The sequence below is a fragment of the Miniopterus natalensis genome, chromosome 8, assembly GCF_054644295.1.
Source record: "Miniopterus natalensis isolate mMinNat1 chromosome 8, mMinNat1.hap1, whole genome shotgun sequence".
Taxonomy (NCBI): Eukaryota; Metazoa; Chordata; class Mammalia; order Chiroptera; family Miniopteridae; genus Miniopterus; species Miniopterus natalensis.
In genome coordinates, this window is record NC_142088.1 from 13674448 (window position 1) to 13695827 (window position 21380).

At 44.3% G+C, this 21380-nt stretch overlaps 1 protein-coding gene across 1 annotated transcript in view; it reads left to right on the top strand.

Moving 5' to 3' along the window:
- Positions 1-11748: 11748 nt before the first annotated feature.
- MREG (melanoregulin) overlaps positions 11749-21380 on the top strand; it is a 42542-nt gene continuing 32910 nt past the window's right edge. Inside the window, exon 1 of the mRNA XM_016196896.2 lies at positions 11749-11895. Coding sequence (XP_016052382.1) covers positions 11801-11895 — 95 coding nt within the window. The 5' untranslated portion in view covers positions 11749-11800. The remainder of the gene's footprint in view (positions 11896-21380) is intronic.

Below are 21380 nucleotides of genomic sequence, written 5' to 3' on the forward strand. Positions count from 1 at the left end.
CAAGCCTGAGAAAATTTGGGGATATATAATCCCCCAAACAAAGGAGTTTGCTCTCTTAGCTCTTGGCTCATGGCTCTCAGCTCTCTGGGTCCTTTAGCTGTGCTCCTGCCCATGTTCCCTCCGTAGCCACATAGTCATATGGTCATGCAGACCCCACATGCAATGGGCTGATGGACTGCAATGGGCTGATGGACTGCAGTGGGAAACAAACTAAACTAGCCAGATGCTGGATTGGACTATGCGCTAACATGGAACAGAAACTCTGGACACTGGCTTTTATTTTAGCCCTATTAAAGCCACAGCTACACTTCTTCCTTGGTCCAACAAAGGGAAATGGGAATTTGGAAATTCAGGGATTTAATTCCATGCAAATAAAAATCACTTGTTCTTCCATGCAAGTCTCACAAAATTCTTTTTCTTGTGATTTTGCAAGAAGCCCACACCCACGAGCAACAGGTGGGGTGAGGACCTCTTCCCAGTGATAACAGTGGTACAAAGCTATTGCCTTTTGACCTGAATTTTGCCCTGTAGGCACTGGGCATAACCCATGTGCTCCTAGCAAACCTCCCACACTGGATTAGTTATCATTACCAGTTAGTCAGATTCAACATAATCCAGTTAGGTAGAAATGTAAAGTTGCAAGGAGCGGACAGTAGTCCTATTATTCTGGTAGCATAAGTGTATCTGAGTTTGTAAATTTGAATGGGGAAATGATATCCAATTGGCAAATCTGGAAAAACTCAAATAAATCAGTAAGGTAAAAACAATATTTCTTGTTTTTCTTGAATATTTTGGACCATTAAGCTTCTGTTTTCATCTGTCTAGACTGAGTCACAAATTTGGAGTTTGTGGTTCTAAGTGTGACTCAGCAGAATCACCTTTTTTCTTTTTTTTAAATTTTTCTTTCTTGTTGAAAGTATTACAGGTGTTCCATTTTTCCCCCCCAATTGATCCCCTCCACCTCGCTCCCACCCTCTCCCCAGGCCTTCACCTCGTTATTGACTGTGTCCATGGGTTATGCATATATGCTTATAACTTCTTTGGTTAACCTCTTTCTACCCTCCACCCCCTTTCCCTCTTTCCTCTGAAATATGATCGTCTGTTGCATGCGTCAGTGTCTGTGGATCTATTTAGTTCATCAGATTCTTTTGTTCATTAGCTTCTTTTTAAAGAAGACCCTTCAACATTTCCTGTAGCGCTGGTCTGGTGGTGATGAACTCCTTTAGCTTTTTCTTATCTGTGAAGCTCTTTATTTGACCTTCAGTTCTAAATGATAGCTTTGCTGGGTGAAGTAATCTTGGTTGTAGGTTCTTGTTTTTCATCACTTTGAATATTTCTTGCCACTCCCTTCTGGCCTGCAAAGTTTCTGTTGAGAAATCAGCTGACAGTCATATGGATGCTCCCTTGTAGGTAACGAATTGCTTTTCTCTTGCTGCTTTTAAGATCCTCTCTTTGTCTTTAATCTTTGGCATTTTAATTATGATGTGTCCTTCTGTGGGCCTCTTGTTTGGAACCGACTGTACTTCCTGGACTTGCAAGTCTACTTCTTTCCCCAGGTAGGGGAAATTTTTTGTAATTATTTTTTCAAATAGGTTTTCGATTTCTTGGTCTCTTTCTTCTCCTCTGGCACCCCAATAATATGAATGTTGGGCCTCTTGAAATTATCCCAGAGGCTCCTTATACTATCTTCATATCTCTGGATTCTTTTTTCTTTTTGCTCTTCTGGTTGGGTGTTTTTGTTTCCTCATATTCCAAATTGCTGATTTGATTCTCAGTGTCCTCTACTGTTGATTCCATGTTAATTATTCTTCATTTCAGTTCATGTAGCCTTCATTTCAAATTGGGACTTTATTATGTCATCAATGGTCTCGGTTGTTTTCGTAATAGTCTTACTAATATCCTTGAGCATCCTTATAAACAGAACTCTGAACTCTGCATCTGTTAGCTTGCTTGGTTCTATTTCATTTAGTTCTTTTTCTAGAGATTTCTTCTGTTCTTTCCTTTGTGACATGTTTCTTTGCCTCCACATTTTGGCTGCTTCCAGGTGTTTGTTTCTATGTATTAGGAGGAGCTGCTATGTCTCCTGGAATTTGTAGAGTGGCTTTGTGTAGTAGGTGTCCTGTAGGGCCCAGTGGCTCAGCCTCCCCAGTCACCTGAGCTGGGCCTTCTAGGTGCTTCCCTGTGTGGGCTGTGTGCTCTGACCTATTGTAGTTGAGCCTTGGTTGCTGTTGGTGTCACTGGGAGGAATTGACCCCCGGGCCAATTGGCTATGAGGACCAGCTGCAACTACAGCCAAAGAGCTGCTGTGCTGGAGACACCTCTATGGAACAGGATTTACTTCAGTGAAGCTTGGGTGTTCACCAAGTTTGCCCCTTGAGTGTGTCACTTGTGGATGTGGAAGGGTTGTAATCCAGTGTGGTCGAGTCTGACCACCAAGTGCACTGTCTTTGGGGCCTCCCAGGAGGTGCACAGTCAGCCTCTGCCAGTGCCTTGCCCAGGGCCACCCAGCATGAGCTACACAGCAAACTGTAGTTGGCTGCTACTTGTGCTGGGCTTGGAGGTGCCCAGGAGAGGCCAAGCTATGGGCCAATGCAGGCTGCTGCTAGTGCCAGGCCTGGGGCCGCTTATCAAGCCATGTGGGGCCCACTGCTGCTTGTTTGAGAAACTTTAGGAAAGTCCTAAACATGAGGCTCGAGAGGCCACTTGCACAGAAAAGCCCCTGGAAACGGCCTGGATGAACTGCAGGTGGGGAGGGCGGGGCCTCCGGGAATCACGGGGCGGGGCCAAAGGTGTGAGTCAGGTACTGGCCATTCAAATATGGTGCTTGCCTGCCGGCTGTGTGCGGGGAGGACTCGCCACAGGAGCCATGGCCTCTGCCAGCCCCTCTGCCCGGGAGGAAGCCGCCCCTCCGCCTCTTGCCCGGATCTCAGGCAGGTTAGTTCCCCCCGAGTGTCCCGGGTCCTTTCCGGCTGCTGCCCGGTGCTGGGCTCAGAGGGGGCGTCCGAGTGAGTCCGTGCCGGGCCCTTTAGAGGAGCTGCTGGGGCTCCCGCAGCCTCTGTGACCCTCAGGGACAGTCCCCGCTGGGTTCACAGCCCGAAGGTGTGGGGACATCTCTTCCTGGCCCTGGAGCCCTGGGCTGGGGGCCTGTTGTGGGGCTGGGACCCCTCCCTCTTCCGGGAAACCTCCACCACTGAGATTCCCTCCCAGGTTTAATCCGAGGCACCGGGTGTGGGCCCCCGGCCGCATCTCCGGGATCCAGCCCCATCCGCCGGCGTCTCCACCCCTCCTCCCGGTCTCGGTGCTGCTTCAGTTCCCTGGGTGTGGGGCTTCTGTGCAGCCAGATCTCAGGAGGCTCTGAGGGGTGGAGGGTCTGTGGTTTAGTTGTGATTTTGATGCAGTTGCGGGAGGCGGGGGGTGCAGCTGCTACCTACGCCGCCATCTTGTTTCCTCTCCACCTTTTTTCAAATGTTAATAACTATCTTGGACTTAGCAAAGGTTTAAAATAAGAATCATTTTTATGGGTGATTCAGAATAGATGTAAATCAGAATTCCTTACCCTATAGTTTTAACCTGCTGAAGCTATATACGAAAAAGCTATATACCAAAGCTTATTTTGTTAGGCTTCTTCAACTTCTTGTTTTCAGATAAACCAAGAAGAGAGATATAGTCTATTTTTTCCTGAGGGAAGGTACAACTGTGGGACATTGAGTCTGAATTTGGGGATAGAGGGCTTGACAGTGGAGGGGAGGGAGAAGAGCCTGAGAAACCAGTTCTCCTCTATATTATTGGGCTGGAGATTAGGGGATTTGGGGAGGGTAGATGCCTCTATCTGATTTTTGTAATTAAATTTTACTATTTTACTTGGAGGAATGAAACTAAAGATATTTCAATGAGATACAGAGAACATTTTGATGAGCAAACAGTGTGTGTCTGTGTGTGTAGGAAGGGGCTTGTAGTTGTAAGTTCAAATTGGAGAGCAGAAATACCTTGCCCAGAGAGGTAAACCATAGGATCAATGCATGTTGCATAACAATAGCTTGCATTTATTGAGTGATTATCTGCCAGACACTGTCAAGCACTTTCCATACATGATCTCATTTTAACTTTACAAAAACCCTGTGCGGTAGGTTTCATTAGCACATAAAAACATTTTACAATTGAGGAAACTGGCACAAACAGGTCGTTATTTGTTCAAGATTGCAGTTAGCAAATGGCAGAAGCGGCATTCAAATTAAGAGTTTAGCTTTAGAGCCTGTGACCAATGCAATATACTGAGAGAGGATAAGCACTGAGAAATCAAGAGGTGATTAAAAGAAAATTTTTTTTTTAGCTATTCACACACACGAAAGAGAATAGTATATAGTAATACTTCCCATTACCCAGCCTTAATAATTATCTGTATTTTTCCAAATTTGTTTTGTCTCCCCTCCTTGATTTTTAAGTATTTTAGAGCAATTTCCAAATATCCTTTCATTTCACAGCAAGAATTAACCTGATTGAAAATATTAATGTGAACAGAAAAAGATGTGCCTATAAAAGAAAGATAGTGATGGACCACGGTAGTCTAAGAAAAGGCCATGTGACCATCACTAGCAGTGTCCACCTACCTCTGGGCATAAGAAACAAGCTCCATATGAGGGCTACAAACATTTGGTTTGCATGGTGTGTCTATCCCTCTTTTGGGGAAGGATGCTTCAGATTCTCAGAGCTAAATTCATCAAACCATCTCCCTTTCCTCTGAAACCATGTCTAAAAAGAATCGAAAAATTCGGTTTTCTGTGCAGCTTTCCCTAAAGGGAAAAAATGGGCTTGACTTGCTCATAGGAATTTTCAGCCGGTCTGAGAGTTTTGTATACGTCTAGACCATGTACTTCAATTTCTGGTGAGTTTGTGAGCATGACTCATCTTTGAATTTTGAGAAGTCTGGAGAGAGGGATAACAAGTTTGAGTTTCTAAGTCTGCAAACACGAGAGTCGGCCTGAGGGCTGACTTTCTTTCAGACACAGCTCATCACTGATGCTCTCCTGACACCAGCCTCCCTCATTCCTGCTGTGTCTTCTCTGTTCCAGCTTCTCCCCATTCCCTGCTCCTGGCACCAACTCCTACTCCGCCTCCATTGCTATGCAGAACAAACTAGTTCTCTTTTCCTCCCTCTTATGGCCCATTTACAAGAGGGAATTTTCACCAAAGACAGTTCTCTCTGGGGAATTATGCTTCCACCTTTTAATTTATGTCATCAAGCTGCTTCCAAGACAGGTTTATTTAAGTAGATAAAAAACAAAATAATAAAATTTAAAGATAAAAGCTCTTCCATTTAAATTACTTATTTAGATTAGTCTTTTACATAAGTTAAGAAGTATATGTAATGTCTTATGCACTTTTCCATGGATTTTAAGCTAATAAATCAAGTAGCAATGCTTAATTAGGTAGAATGAAAGAGTAAAATGATAATTACGTTGTACCAGCTAGCCAAGAGAAAAGAGGACTTTCACTTATTGCTCAATTTAGCAGTGCCCTAACAGGTTAAGTGTAGCCTAGAGCCGGTTTAAACCTTCCATTTGAATATAGTGATAGCCCTTTAAGATCTAAGTCTGCACAGGCATTGCATTTGCAACCACTTTCTCTCTGTTGAGTGACAGCTTTCTAACCCTGGTCAGATCTCTGAAGAAGCTGCAGTTCATTTACAATGGAGGCCCACGAGGTGGTGGCATAGCTAACCACAGGAGGATATGCTATACCCTTTATGGGGAGCTTTACCTGGAGTTTTGGTTGTGTAGAAAGTTACAGGGTTCGGGCTTGTTTATGTCTCTCTGCGAGTGTTATGGAGAAAGAAATGATATAAATAAATGGAAAATAAAACACCTAATGGCATACATTTGGTTATCTATTAACACTGAGATTGGTAGATCTGGGCTTAAAGTTGGGGCAAACCTTTGGGGACCTTTCACAGCTAATATGAACAGTGTTTGTGTGTTCCCCAATATTGTTGTTTTTGGTGCATGTCTTCTATTTTATAACTTGGTATCACCTTGCATATAGCAGGAGTTTAATAACGTATATTAAGTAGAGTTTAATTGAGTTAGGAACAAGCGTGCCACAATCAATGGGTCCAGGCTTGTGTTTAATTTTAGGTATAATATGGAGAGACTTTGGAGAGTGTACAAATCTTGAGAGTGCAGGAAGGTGGGAAAAGGTCAGGTTCCAGGTCACATCAGAGGGGCTGTTCTGGGCATCTGAAAAATGTTTGTTAAAGTATGATAGTTAGCTATGACAATAGAGTTAGATATAGGCATATAGTTAGATGTGGGAATATTGTTAGATAGAGCAGTAAAATTAGCTATGAGAGTATAGTTAAATATGGCAGGGTAGTTAGCTATGGGAGTATAGATAGATATGGCAGGATAGTTAAACATGGGAAAGTCTGGGTGAGGTAAATAAGGGCACACTGTAGGAATCAAAAGAATGGGTGCCTTGGGGCAGATTAATACAGAACATTTCAGTATTATAATTTCCTAGTTTTTGCTCTGGGTAGTACAATGAAGATGAGTGCTGTGTTTTTTCGTCTTTGTATTCCACAAGAGGTTGAGCACAGTGCCATGCTTATAAAGTTGACACTCAATAAATATTTGCTGACCTGAATAACTTTAAATGGTCACAATTGGCTATGTAAGGCAATGGGGTAGAGTCTGACTAAAGTATGTATACGTCATTAACAACAATAATTGTAGCTAACATTTACAAAGCGCGTCCTAGTTTCCATGAAATTGTACTAAGTGCTTTCTGTGTGTATGATTTCACTTAAACCTGACCACAACCACATGGGGGCAGTGTGATCCCAGAGCCCATGCTCTTAACCACCTTGCCAATGGTTCTCAAACTTGGTATATGCATTAGTTGGCTGCCAGTTGGTGGCGTAAGCAACAGAAATTTATTTTCTCTTAGTTCTGGAGGCTATGTGTCAGCAGGGTTGATTTCATTCTGAGGCCTCTCTCCTTGTCGTCCCTCTGTATCTGTGTCCTAAACTCCTCTTCTTATAAGGAGACCAGTCATGTTGGGCTAATGACCTCATTTAACATTAATTACCTCTTTAAAGGCCCTATCCTCAAATATAGTTACATGCTGAGGTACTGGAGGTTAGGACTCGAACATATGAACTTCGGAGGGGACACAGTTCAGTCCATCACAGGGTACCTCAGAATTCTCAAACCTCTGGACTAGGCCAGGATTAGGGCAAGGAAGGCAAGGGGCCTGGGTTGCAACATTTAAGGACATGCTCATTCTTAGGGTTGTGCAAGTACAGGGTTTGACCCAAGAGTGAGTGCTGCACCCTAAACTCCTCGTTAGCCTCACCCAAGTCCCAGCCCTGCTTGGGAGCCTTATAAAATGGTAGGTTTCGGGGCTGTAACCCCAGAGCTTACATTTTAGAAGCTCTCATGTAGGTCTAGGAATCTGGAGTTTCAATAAGCGTCCCTAAGAATTCCAGTGCAGGTGCTTAGGATCACTCTTTGAGGAACTTGGCCTGTGCCAACCTCATCACATGAGAGTTCCTTTACATCCAGTGGAGTAATTTCTCTCTTTCTCTCTGTTTTTGGGAGTAGATGTTGCTGTTTTTGCCTTGCCAGCATCCATTCCCTATTTTTGTGTGGCTCCAGTTGATTTTCTTTAGGAAACTCTCCCACTCTTAGTCCAAATGGCTTAGTTTTCCTGTCTCCTTGTTCTTCCTCACTTGAGCACTACAAGGGTATGTGTGAGACTCAAGCCAGCTCAGTAGGTGCATTTCCTCCTTCTGAAAGAGCAGTTGGTTCCTTGTCAGGCCAAGGAAGACATGCGTAAGGAAGATTTTTTCCTACTGGATTTAGGCAGCTCATAAATAGATTCTTTAGAAATTAAATATAACTTTTCATGCAAACTCTGGGTTCACTAAATAGTCCTTTTTCTGTTTTCATACATTTATTCAACACATTTTTAAAGTGCCTACTATGTGCCTGCACTCCTGTAGGTGCTGGGGATATTGCAAAGAACAAAACAAAGCCCCCGTCTTCATGGATGGAACCTACATTCTAGCTCATCATTGCACCTCCAGTACCTGGCTCAGTAAATATTTCTTGAATGAATAGCTGAATGACACCAGCGTGTGCTATGTTGCTGTAAGCATAGCTCTTCTGTGGAATGCATGAATGATGCTCTGGAGCTAAGTATTTTGATTTTCCAATTTTCTTCCCCCTGAATATGGGTTTTCCTCCAACTCCCAGAAGTCATCAGTAAATTCTTAAAGAAGGGGGACTTCAAACTACACTAGTTTTCAAAGCAGACTCTAGAGTTCTCCCTGCCGTGGAAAAATCTGAGAACATAGGCCAGCAGTGCTACCTAAGAAACAAGCAGCTGATGGGTCTGTGAGTCACCAGTCACCCCAGGGGACTTCCCACTCCCCCGACATCAGGTGCCCAGGGGATCTCGGTAAATGTCTGATGTTGCTGTGATGGGTGCGTTGGCGTCAACTTGGGCAGTAGAAACAACCTAGCATCACTCTAAAAACAGGAACGCTCACTGCTCTCCTGCTAATGATGTTTGAAACAGGAAACGAGGTTGCAAACTATGGTCTTAGCTGTCTAGAAGCTGAGCTGGAAGGTTTGGTGCAGTTCATACTCTATCAAAGGTCCAATTTATCCAGAACCCGAGAAATCATGAAGGTATTCAACTTCTGGGAAGATGAGCACTGTAAAAACACATACCATTATCCTTAGAAAACTAAGAAATAAAATACGTCAGTTAAAAAGAATGAGGTGTATTAATAAGAATAGATTTCCAAGACATAATAACTGTATTAAGTGGAAAAAGCTTGCAGATAGATAAATGGGTACCTTTTAAATTAATTAAACAAAACTCACTACTAAAATATGACACACAATGACACTATATATACACCACAAGGGCACATGTGTCTGTGTGTCCAGAAAAAAGTTGTACCATATTGATAATAATGGTTACCTTGGGGCAGGTAGAAAGGGGACAGGACTGTGGGTTGTGGTCAGAGGGAACTTTAACTGCAATATTTCAATTTTTTAAAGGAATGTTTCATTTCTTGCTGTCAGGAACAACACTCAGCCTCCATCCTGGTACAGTTGCAAGTCATGAATGACAGGATGTTGGGCTTGATGTCACACAGCCCTGTGCAGGCTGGTGACAGCTAGAACCCTGTCATATCCCGTTAACTTTTCATGATGAGTCCATATCTCTCCAACTTAAGTCAGGGTCCTCAGGGACCTTCTCTTATTCTTTTGTATCCCTCAGTAGCCAGCCTCTCAATGAACATGCACTTGATAAGCTCCTTCTGCCTCTCAATGTAGCCAGGGCAGGACAAATTTACTCACATTGACACACTTTAAAAATTAATACACCAGCCATGAGAACTGACACTTCTGAAATAAACTCTTGTTCTTCCTCCTGAAGCCTCCAAAACTGCTCCTCCCATCCTCTCTGGGTCTCAGTCACTGGCCATTGAACCTTCACAATTTGTAAACCTAGAAGTTTGGAGCCCCTCCCTTCCCTCCCCCTCCCCTTCCCCCTCTCCTCCCTTCCCTCCCCCTCTCCTCCCCCTCCCCCTTCCCCTTCTCCTTCCCTTCCCCTCTCTTTTCTTTCTTTTCTTCTTTTTTACCCACTTCCAACCCTTTAGCAAATCTTGTTGGCTCTACCTCCAAATTCCATCCAGAGTCCAACCAGTTCTTAGCACCTCTACTTCCCTGCTTCAAACCACTTCCATTTGTCACGTGGATCATTACAGTGGCTTCCATTTGCATCTCCCTAAAACAGCCCTTGGCACCCAGATTCTTCTCAAGACAGCAGCCGATGGATCCTACTGCCGTCTAGGTAGGCCATATATCACTGCCTCTACTCGGAAACCTCCGAACTGTTACTCAGCTCCCGTGGAGCAAAATCCAGAGTCCTGACAAAGTCCTACAAGGTCCCACATTCCATCAACTCCTACTACTCTGCCTTCTGGCCCACACGTCTCCAGGGTTCCTGGAATCCATGCTGCCTCTCAGGCACCCGATAGCTTATTCTCTCTCCTCTGGGGTTCTGCGCGTGGTCTTCACTCTCCCTGAAATGCTTTTCTCCCTGATATCACGGCTACCTTGCTCATTTCCTTCAAGTCTTTGTTTAAATGTCACCATAACAGGAGGGCTTCCCTCACCACCCCATTAAAAACTGCAGGCACCACCCCTCCCCCAGTCCACGTGCGCACCCCCCTTCCCTGGGGCTTCTTATCCCCTTCCCTGCCATATTTTCCTCCACAGTATGCACTGCTTTCTGACAAAATTACTTAATTACGGGCTTGTCTTGTTTAGCTCCCCTACTAGGATGTTTGCTTCAAGAGAGTAGAAGCAAACATTGTTTCTTTTGTTCATTGCTGTAACCCCTGAGCCTAGAACATGCCTGGCACATAACAGATGCTCAATACTTATTTTGTTGAATAATCCAAATTGGAAAAAATGAAAATTAGATAGGCTGTTTTAGGGAGATGCAAATAGAAGTCATTGCAATGATCCAGGTGACAAATGACATTTTGTATTGGTGGGTGTATAGGAAAAGAGACAGTTTTTATATGTTGCAAGTCAGAGTGTAAACTTTAGAGGGCAATTTGGCAAGATCTGTCAAAGTATAAAAAGGCATCTTACGCAACAATTCCACTGCCAAACTCAATAGATATACATGTCCAAACTCGTAGATCAAAGATGTTCACGGCAGCATTACTTTAATAACAAAAGTCTGGAATTTACTTAAATGTCCATCCGTAGGGGCCTGGCTAAATAACATATTGACATTCATGTGACTGCATAATATGCAACTGTTAAAATGACAGAGGAAGATTATATATATATATATATAGCTATGGAACAGTCTCCATGATGCACTGAATTAAAAAGGCCTGGGGCAGAAATGTGTGGAGTATGCTACTGCTTGGGTAAAAAACGAGAGGGATCTGTATACATATATTTACAAGTTTGTACAAGCACAGATAAGTACATATATACATAAATAAATACATACATAAATAGCTCCGGAAAATCGTTCTAAGAAACTAACAATGGTGGTTGCCTTCCTTGAGAGGGTTATTCCAAAACTGGGAGGCTTGAAAACAACTTTTAAAAAAAATCATCGTGAATATAGCACTTAAAAAACACCACCTCTATCACGCGCCAATCCACACTCTTGCTAACTTTTACTCTGTGTGGGGCTGACTTGTTAAAAATGCCCCCCACTCTGCTTCCAGGGCTTGGGGGCGGGAAGGAGGACCTTTCATTTCCTCAGGGAGTGAAGCCAATAAAACGTGTGAACAGATCGGGCCCAGCCTCGCGCGGTGCCCCCGGGGCTTTCCCGCCCCTGCCCCAGCGCGGTCAGCGTCGGTGCCCACGGGCTTTGCCAGCTGCCTGGAGTCCCTGCTTCCTCCTGAGAGGGCAGCAGCGGGCGTCTCGGGGACGCATGCGCCCCAAATAGCGCCCGGGGAATTAAAAGAGAAAAAAAAGCCCCAACCAAACACGCGCCCCAAACAAAACCCAAGAGGAGGCAAGCGCACGGCCGCGCAGATCCAGGGCCGTGGAGGCGCCTCCGGCCTCGCCCGCGTCCCCGGCCGCGGCGTGATGCGCAGGGACCGGCCCCCGACGCCCGGGCCGCGACTGTCCCCGCACCTGGATGCCCGCCCCGCGGCCGCGCCCCTGCCCCTGCCCCTGCCCCTGCGGCGCTCGCTCGCCCCCGCGGCTTTCTCCGAGTCTCCCGGCGCCAGCGGGGCAGCTCGCTCTCCATGGGGCTGAGGGGCTGGCTGAGGACCGTGTGCTGCTGCTGCCCGTGCCAGTGCCTGGAGGAGCCCGCCGTGCCCGAGAAGGAGCCCCTGGTCAGGTGGGTGCGCGCCCGGCGGCGGGCGCGGGGAAGCCGCGGCGCTTGTCGGAGCCAGGCGGGGGCTTGCTGTAAGTCACACCGGGGCGCAGTGGGAGCCCTTCCAGCCCTCCTTACAGGATATTCCTGTTCCTTGGGTTTGGTCCTTGGGTAAAATTTTTGCCCGAAAGTACAAATCCTCGGAGGCACCTGAGACCCAGGTGGATGCTGGTGGAAAGTGCCAAGAATTCGGGTGCAGTTTCCGGGCAGGGAAGCGGCGAGAGAAGTTCGCTTAGGGGTCCGTCTGATTAAGTACAAGCGCTCCTGACTGTATTTGATAGGCACAGTCCAGTGCAGCAGGCAACCGTGAGTTTGTCTCACCCAGGAAGAAAGTTGGACATTTTGCCATTCAATTTTATTACCAAAAGAAGACAATTCAGTGACTGAGCACAAGGACATGTTTTTCACATTTGATAATGTGTATTTTCTCAGTAGCATGCTGATTTATTACAGGTTAAGCTATCATGTGTGAGCAAACTTAATGCACTTTTGCAATGTGCTAAGTGGCTTTGCGAAGGGACCTTACAACGCAGTTTTGTTCAGGGCTTTAACTCTACTGAAATGAAGGTTCCACTAGGTCATGCCTCAGGGGTGAATGTGAGAGAAACAGAATATTTAAAATGAAATTAGGAAAAAGCATATAAAGTGGAATTCTAGGGTTGGGTAAGCTAATATTGAAGCCAGTGTTTCTTATGATACCGTAAAGCTTTCACAAACTCTTTAAAAAGCATGACTTACCTTCTCTTACTCCATCAAGTTCAAACAGTCCCCTTGACTTTTGATATCTTACATAACCTCTTCCTGCCTGTCCACTCTTATTTTCCAGCACATTAAACATCGTACATACACTCCTTGGTTTAATCAGGCAGGCATCCTTGCTGCTCGAGGGGCAGTCCAACTTTTCTCTCCCAACTTGCTTCAGGTGGTGACCTTTATCCTTCCTTCTCCTTCCTAAATGCTAGTCCTCAAGCCCCCTCCCCCAGCAGTCCTCTTTGATTACTTTGCCCTTACTGTTCTCTCTCTCCTGTGATTTAGGACTTAGAACTTACCATCTGTCCCTCACTGTTCAGTGAGCACCCATGTATGTAAACATATATCATGTTGTTTTATATATGCATAAATATATAAACACATACATAAACAGTCATACACAAAATACATAATGTTTTTGTTTATACTAGCGAAGGGCATTCACTTAGATTATTAGATTATTGTGGACAGGGAGAAACCCGGTAACCTACCCCTTGTTTTATATGTAGTGGGTAAAATCTAGAATTTCTGCTTGGGTTGCAGATTCAGTTTGTAACATTCGTAGTAATACGATGCAGCCTTCAGCTAGGTCTCATCCTCAGAGCCTTGGGTCTTTCTAATTTTCTGTGGGATTGCCATTTGAGTCAATAGTTTTGGTTGTTTTAAAATCCCCACTGGTCTCCTGCTTTGACTTACACTGGAAGTCAGTGAGTTTTGCAAGGGATTTTAGGAAGACAGTCAACTGGGGCAGAATGGCACTGTGCTCATGAGTCATATTTAGCCTGGGGCTAAATCCAGACTGGGTGACCTGACACAAATTATGAAATTTATTTGTGCCTTAATGTCCTCATCTGTAAAATGGAGATAATAGTTTGTACCTCAAAGGGTTGCAGTGAGAAATGAAGTGAGCTAATCCATGTAAAGTGCTTAGCAGAGGGTCTGACACATAGTAAACACTCAATAAATTTTAGTCATTATTAATTATTATTATTATTCTGAGCATGTGAATATGAGTGGACTGGTCTGTTGTGGTTTCATGTCATTCTGGCATCATTTCAATATAACAATGTTTGGGAAGAGCAGCTTGTTGATGGACGTGTGGAGCAGTGGTGTGTGTGTGTGTGTGTGTGTGTGTAGGTACCTTCATGTTCTTTCCTATCCAAGTCATCAGAAGGTCTAGTTTCAAAAAATTTTTTTCATTTATTTTTTTATTTTTGTTAAAGTGTGAAATTCAGTGATTTTAGTATATTAACAAAGTTGTGCAGTTGTTACTACTATATAATTTAGAACATTTTTACCTCTCCAAAAAGAAGCCATGCCCCGGACCAGTCACCTGCTGACAGCCCCACTTCCCAGACAACCCCTAGTCTACTTTCTGTCTTTATAGATTTGCCTGTTTGGGACATTTTGTGTATGTGGACTTTTTGCATCTGGCTTCTTTCACTTAGCATAATGTCTTGAAGTTTCATCATGTTGTAGCCCCTGTCAGTACATCATCCCTTTTTGTATTTGAATAATATTTCATTGTCTGGATATATTACATTTTACTTATCCATTCATCAATTGATGGGCATTTGGTGGTTTCCACTTTTTGGCTCTTATAAATAATGCTGCTATGAATATTTGTGTACATGTTTTTATGTGGACATATGTTTTTGATTTTTTGATTATATACCTAGAAGTGAAATTGCTGGATCATATAGTAATACCACATTTAACTTTTCGAGGAACTGCCAGAATGTTTTCCAAAGTGGCTGATTTTAAATAATTTTTTTAAATTTAAAATTTTTTGAACAATTTATTGGTGTGAGATTGGTTAATAAAATTATATAGGTTTCAGGTGTACAATTCTATAATACGTCATCTGTATACTGTATTGTGTGTTCACCACCCCAAGTCAAGTCTCCTATCACCATTTATCCCCTTTACCCTCTCTTACCTCCCCCACCCCCCTTTCCCTCTGGTAATCACCATACTCTTGTCTATGTCTATGAGGGTGTTTTTCTTCCCTTTGCTTTGAAATCTTGATGTGGTAAAATCATGAAGGCAGATGGTCTTAATTTTTATTTTATTGAGAACTTCATTTTTCATGTTATCACATTATCTTTTTCAGTTAAAAAAAAAAGGCTTGGTCAAGGTTTGGTATAGACACCTCCCCTTCTTTCCCCCAACTAATTTCATATCCCAAAATAACAGTGCCTGGAAGAGGTGTGGTCAGGGGGACAACATTTATCATTTGTGTGCATGGTCATCTCCAGTCCTTTCCAGAACGCACCGGGGACTCTTGTTAGTTCAAGAAAAATAACTCTTAGTCTCATTTGCCAGTCTGAGAATGCCACTTAGGCTTTTGACCTTGCCCGTTTTGCTTTCTCTGGAACCTGGTACGTGAAGGGGAATACCTGTCTCTTGTCCGGTTCGCATCTGCATTTCTCTCTGTCCCACTAGTTCTTTTTCCCTCCCTTTCTCTAGAAATATGCCGGGCCTCCCTGACTGAAAATTCATCCTGATATTGCCGTGGCCTTCGATTACCATCCTTTGCTTTCCTTTGTCTCAGGCACAAGTATTTTTAAAAGTGGCCAGCTGTACCCACCGCCTCCTTTACCAGCCCTCGTGATGAAATCTGGCTTCTGCCCCCGTGAGATGACATGAACATTGCTCTCTTGAAAGTTGCAAGGGAAGGCCGCCCGATGTTCCTCCTCAGTGTGCATGGAACCTCCGCGCCGGCCCTCCACGCCGCCTCGCGCGTTTCCTCCATCCCTGGCCTCTCTGGTTTTGCATTCTCTGCTCTCTGCCTATGATCCGTCTCATCGCTCGCTTTCCCTCCTGGTGTCTTTGCCGACGCCATACTTGTTACTAGACATCTTTTTGTTTTCTCTGCTTCTTAAGGTTCTGCTCAGCTCTGAAGGCCCATTTCAGTTACCACCTTTGCGATGAAGCCTTAGAAAGTCTCCCCAGCAGTTATGGTGTCTCTTCCTCCTTTTTACCCCTCGGGCCACATGCCTCATTCTGCTGGCTCACAGTTATCAGGTGGGTGCTGGAGCCCCTGCCAGATGGGAGGGACTAAGTCTTACCTTAGTTAGTATCGCTTCTTGTGCCCAGCACAGCCTTCAACGTGGAGTAAGAAGTGAATGAATACTTTTTCATTAATAAAAATTATAATAATGGCTGTTCATTTAGTAATTTCTTTTTTTGTGCAAATTTTAAAAATGTATCCTTCACTTAAAACGAAGTTCTGTGAAGGCTAACAGAGCAAACGGCCATGCACTCAACACCCACCTTAAGAAACCTTTAACAGTGGGGTGCAGGCCCTCTGTTTTCCCCCCATAGGTACATCCATCTCCCACCTCCTGAGGCGGCCGGTACATTGAATCTGTGTTTAGCATTCTTAACTTTAAATAAATGGAGCCTACTGCATGTAGGCTATTGCATAAGTGAGATTTCTTTACACACATTCTGTCATTTAATCGTCACTATGATCAAATGAAATAGGCATTGTCTCCATCTTGTAAATGAGGAACCCAGAGCTTAGAGAGTTTAAATAATTGATTCAGTCACAACTGATAAGGCAGAGAGCCAGAATGTGAACCCATGTCTGTCCAATCCAGACCTCGCGTTGTAGAAAATTCAGAAAACTACCAAATAGTTCTTAAAAGTGATATAATATTTGTCTACTAGAAACTGGTGGAAATTACTTGTCTTAGCTTCTGTCCAGTTGGCCCCTTTCTCCTTCCTTCCTTCCACACCCATGTTAGTATAATTCTTCTACCTAGATGCAGAAGCAACCTGGCCCTGTAAACCAAGCCCAATGGGAATTCGGAGACCTGAGTCCTAGACCCAGCTCCTAGTCAGCTGTGGGATTTGAGGGAAGTCTCTTAACTTCATGGAACCTTCGTTTCTTCTTCTGTAAACTGGGGAGATCAGACTTCAATGTGCAATCCTGAAGGGCTGTTCCAGACTTGGTGCAGGTTGCCCTCTTTCTGTGGGCGTGTGCCAGCTGAAATTCTGTTTGGCATGGAATACAGCAGCAGCGAGACTGTCTGTAGTACTGGGAAGGAACTGAAGTTCCAGAGGATGTGAATCATGACAATTTGTTCAACGCTTTAGCTGGCCAGGACTGCTTCACTAGTGAATAGTTGAGTAGTCATTGCTAACACCAGGAAGCTTAAGAGCAAGTCTGGGCCTAGAGAAAGGACACTTGGCCTGCTTGACCTTTTGGTTTAGGTTTTCATGTTACTAATAGAAACATTTGGGATATGGATTACTAGTTTCCTAGGACTAGTAGAACAAATCACCATGAACTTGGTAACTTCAAACAACAGACATTTATTCTTTCACAATTCTGGAAGCCAGGAGTCTGAAATCAAGGTGTTGTCAGGGCCATGTTCCCTCCAGAAGATTCTAGGGAGAACCATTTCTTGCTGATTCCAGCTTGTGGTGGCTCCTGGTTCCAACCTTTGCCTGTCTACTTCTATCTCTCTCTTCCTCTACATCTTAAATATCCCTCTCTTTTCTCTGACAAAGACACCAGTCATTGGATTTAGGGTGCATCTTAAATTCAGGATGATTTCATCTCAAGATCCTTAACATAATTACATCTGCAAAGCCCCTATTTCCAAATAAAGTCACATTCCCAGGAACCGGGGATTAAGATTTAGACATATCTTTTTGGGGAACACTATCTGACCTACTACAAGGCACTTTTGGGAAAATGTTTGAGCTCAAAGCATTAGTTTTATTTAACTTTTAGAGCATGGCTTCTTCCATCAGTGATAAAAAGCATGCTATTACCACATACAAACCCAGCTGAGCATGAGTTGTGGCCCTGGAAATTATGTGATTTGGGAGGCATACCTGCAGTCAGTCACCTTTAAGCACGGAGATGCCCAAGTCCCATAGAGTCTACTGCCATATGACACCCAATACAGACATCAGGCCTGGAAGAGTCCAAAATGAATGTGTAAAGAGCGCTGTGTAAATGTTACACGCTAAAGCATCTTTCACAGCGGTTCCTTTGAACCATTTCAGGGAAGCATAATTCTTGCTCTCTAATTTTTGTTGGATGTTAATAACTGATAAGCACCACCACTGTCCAGTTGTTCAAAAGCAAGGGAAGAAAGGGAGAGAAGTAACAACCAAGGTTGAGTTTTTATTTGTGAAACATCAAATGACCTTCCAGATCTGTCTTCTCCCTGCTCTTCTCAGTGCTCCATTACTGATAACAGAGTGTCTGCACACTACCTGTGGGCAGTGAACGAACAGAACATCAGTGTGTTATTTTTCTCCTGTGCCTGGAATTTTCATTAGGGAAAAAGAAAATACAGCCTCGGTGTGCTCTTGATGGTTGATTCACGCCCACAAGACCGGCGGATCTGAGTGAGGGTACCAGAATTGAGTTTCCTTGGCTGTGTAAAGAAATGGTTCCGTGTGAGCTGTGCTGAGTCCAGCATGCAGAAGACGGGAGAGATGGAGGTTGCGACACATGCCTCCTCTGCCCCATCTCTCCTGAGCCTTTGTAGGTTGTACTTGGTGCTTATGGTGTACTAGGTACTGTCTTAAGTGCTTTACATCTATTAATCAAGTCCTCACCATGACCCTACGAGGTACAGTCCATTCTTGTTATTTAGAGTAGTTACGTTCTATTAGTCACCGCAAATGCTGACTTCAAGAATATCGCACCATTGCTCCAAGGGGAAAAGCCAGGGTCAGATTCCTACCAGCAGATTCGTCAACTGATCAATACATACCTTGTTTCGTGTGTGTTTCTGCTTAGAGACACTTCATTTAATATGTTTTGTTGATTCATTAACACTGAACTTGCTCCCAACAGCACTGTAACTCAGGCCTTAGTGAAGCTTATCTCACACACATATTTTACCACTTCAGTACCATGCTTGGGCCTATTCTAAACACTAAGTCGCCCACAAAATCACAAAAATGCAAAAAAACAAAAACATGGCAGTAAATGGACCACCCAAAGGACACACGTTTGCAGTCTGAAAGCTGAGACCAGAAAGCAGAGCCTTGGTGGACCTCAGCGGGGAACTTGGGCCTCACTCAAGCACTGCGAAAACACCGGGACTCTTGATTTCACAGTTACAAAGAAATTTTAGTGAGTGGGCAAGTTTGCAAATACCGAATCCGATGATAAGGAGGGCAGACAGTAATTATGTTTCTGTCTCCTCTTGACAGATGCAACTGAAGCACAAGGCCTTTAGTAGCTTCTCGGAGGCACAGATGGCTGAGCTGGGATTCCATCCTAGTATATTCCAGAGCCATAGAAAGAGCAGCAGGCCTAGTACGCAGGGAGGCACACAACTATAGCTGCTCATGTGGTTGTGCTAGAAATTGTGTCAGAAACGTGAGACTTGCCCTGAATTGTGCCAGCCTGGGGTTGAGAAGCACTGGCCCCCCTTTTCTGTATTATGGCTGGTAAAACCAGGTGCCAGTGGGAAAGAAGGGTGGCAAGTTTAAGACACTTAAAGAGAATCACTACCTACAAGGACAATAATCTTCTACATGTGAGGGGTTTTTCATTTCACTGTGTGGACTCACATGACCCCTGAGAAGATCAGATTGTCTCCTGCCCTTGGAAGGGCTTTAAAAAAATGCTGGCTAATGTGTTAGTGGCAGTGAGGTCGCTCAGGCCAGGGCCCAGATGGCCTGACTCTTTCCCCCGTAATATGCTGCTGGGTTCCCTGAGCTGACGCAAGTCACCGTGGCCTCCTGCAGAAGCTGCAGGTTACAGAGCCCGAGGCTGTGGGCCAGGTGGTGATTCATAGGAAGTGACTGAGGAGGCACAGAGGATCCTGCTGCAGGAGGAGCTCCTGGCTCCTGAAGGATCCATTTCAAGGCTTGTACTTTTACCTTCTTGAAGGACAGAGGAGAGAGGGGGAAAGGTCATGGGTGGTGTTTCCAGAACGGGCTCAAGTCCAGTGAATTTGAAATAAGTGCTTTACCAAGACGCCAGCCACTCAAAAATTCATAGAAGGATGACTGAAAGGTTTCTTCCCAGGCGCCTACAATATCCTTCCCCCACTTTTGTGACTTGTATTAGTCAGCTTTAGCAACACAATGGAGGTTCCTGAGAAGATGAAATTTCTTTCTTACATATCATGTGATCTAGGTTTCCTGGAACTTCTTACTCTCTGGCTATCTTAAGGTGATCTTATTACTACACTTTTGTTTAAAAAGTAAATTTTGCGTAAATGTTGGGTGAAACAGTTTATTCTGTTAGTGACTGGAGTCCTTTTTGGCCTGGCTAATAAATATTTGTTCTGCGCCAGGTACATACTGCACACTCTATTCTTTTGTGCTTTTTAAGAGAATAATTAGGGAGACAGAATGTATCTAATGAGCCCCTCTATTGCATGACATAGGATAAGAGTTTACTGGCCTGGCCGGGCATGGCTCAGCGATTGAGCATCGACCTAGGATCCAGGTGACCGGGGTTCGATTCCCGGTCAGGGCACATGGCCGGGTTGTGAGCTCGATCCCCAGTCGGGGGCATGCAGGAGGCGGCCGATCAATGACTCTCATCATTGATGTTTCTATCTCTATCTCTTTCTCTCTCTCTCCTTCTCCTTCTCCTTTCCTGTCTCTGAAATCAATAAAGATATATTTTAAAAAAAGTTTACTGAATTGCTTCTCACTGATGTTTTTTCCTTAACTTTTAAAAATTGGTGTTGGTACATGTGATATCAGAGACTAAAAACATACAAAAATATGTACAGTGTAAAAGAACTATAAAGCAAATGCCACCACCAAGGACAAGGGATAGCTGTTGCCAGCCCCATGTCCCCAGTCCCCGATTGTGTCTAGACCATTGTGATAGTCATTTTGCTTTTCTGTATAGTTTTACCACCCATTTATGCACCTTAAATAAGTACTTTAGTTCTGCCTGCTTTTAAACCTCACATAGATGGGTTCAAATAGTGTGTGTTCTCTGTGAGATCCATCTAAGCTGTCCTGTGTCACTTAGTTTGTGGGTCTCATTGCTTCATAGGACATTTCATTTGTTCACTTCTTCTACTCTTGGTGGACTTCTGGGAGGTTTCCAGTTCAGGGCTGTTCTGCATAGTTTAGATTTTAAAGTCAGCACATACAGTTAAGCTTGCATTATCTTGCATTTTCCTGGCCACCGCCTGGGTCCTCATATGCCAAGTATGCGCCAAGCATACGCCTGTCTCCGGGCCTTTGCACCTCTTGTCCTCCCTGCCTAGAATGTTCTTCCTCCACTTGCCTGTGTGGGTAACTCCCTCATTTTATTCATTCAGGCCTCCATTCAAAGTCATTTCATCAGAAAGTTCTTCCCCACCCTCCACTCGGTCCCCTATTCGCCATGGATTCCTTCAGAGTCCTGGTTACCACCTGACATAAAATATGTGCGTGTTGTCGCTTCTTCCCACAAGACTAAGAGCCAGCCCCACCTTCATAAATTTAAACAGCTCAGATGTGAAGAATTTGCCTGTGAGTCTGGAGACAGGGATTCTAGCCTCGTTTCTACCCTTCAGAGCCCTGTGAACTGGGGAAACAACAGTTCATATTCAGCAAATGTTTATCCAGCATCCACTAAGTGTCAGGTCCTGTTCTGAGCACTCGAGATACATCACTGAGCAAAACAGGTGCAGATCCTGTGCTCAGGGGGCTTTTATTCTGGTGAGGGGAGACCACACCCAAACAGTGAACATAATAAGTAAATT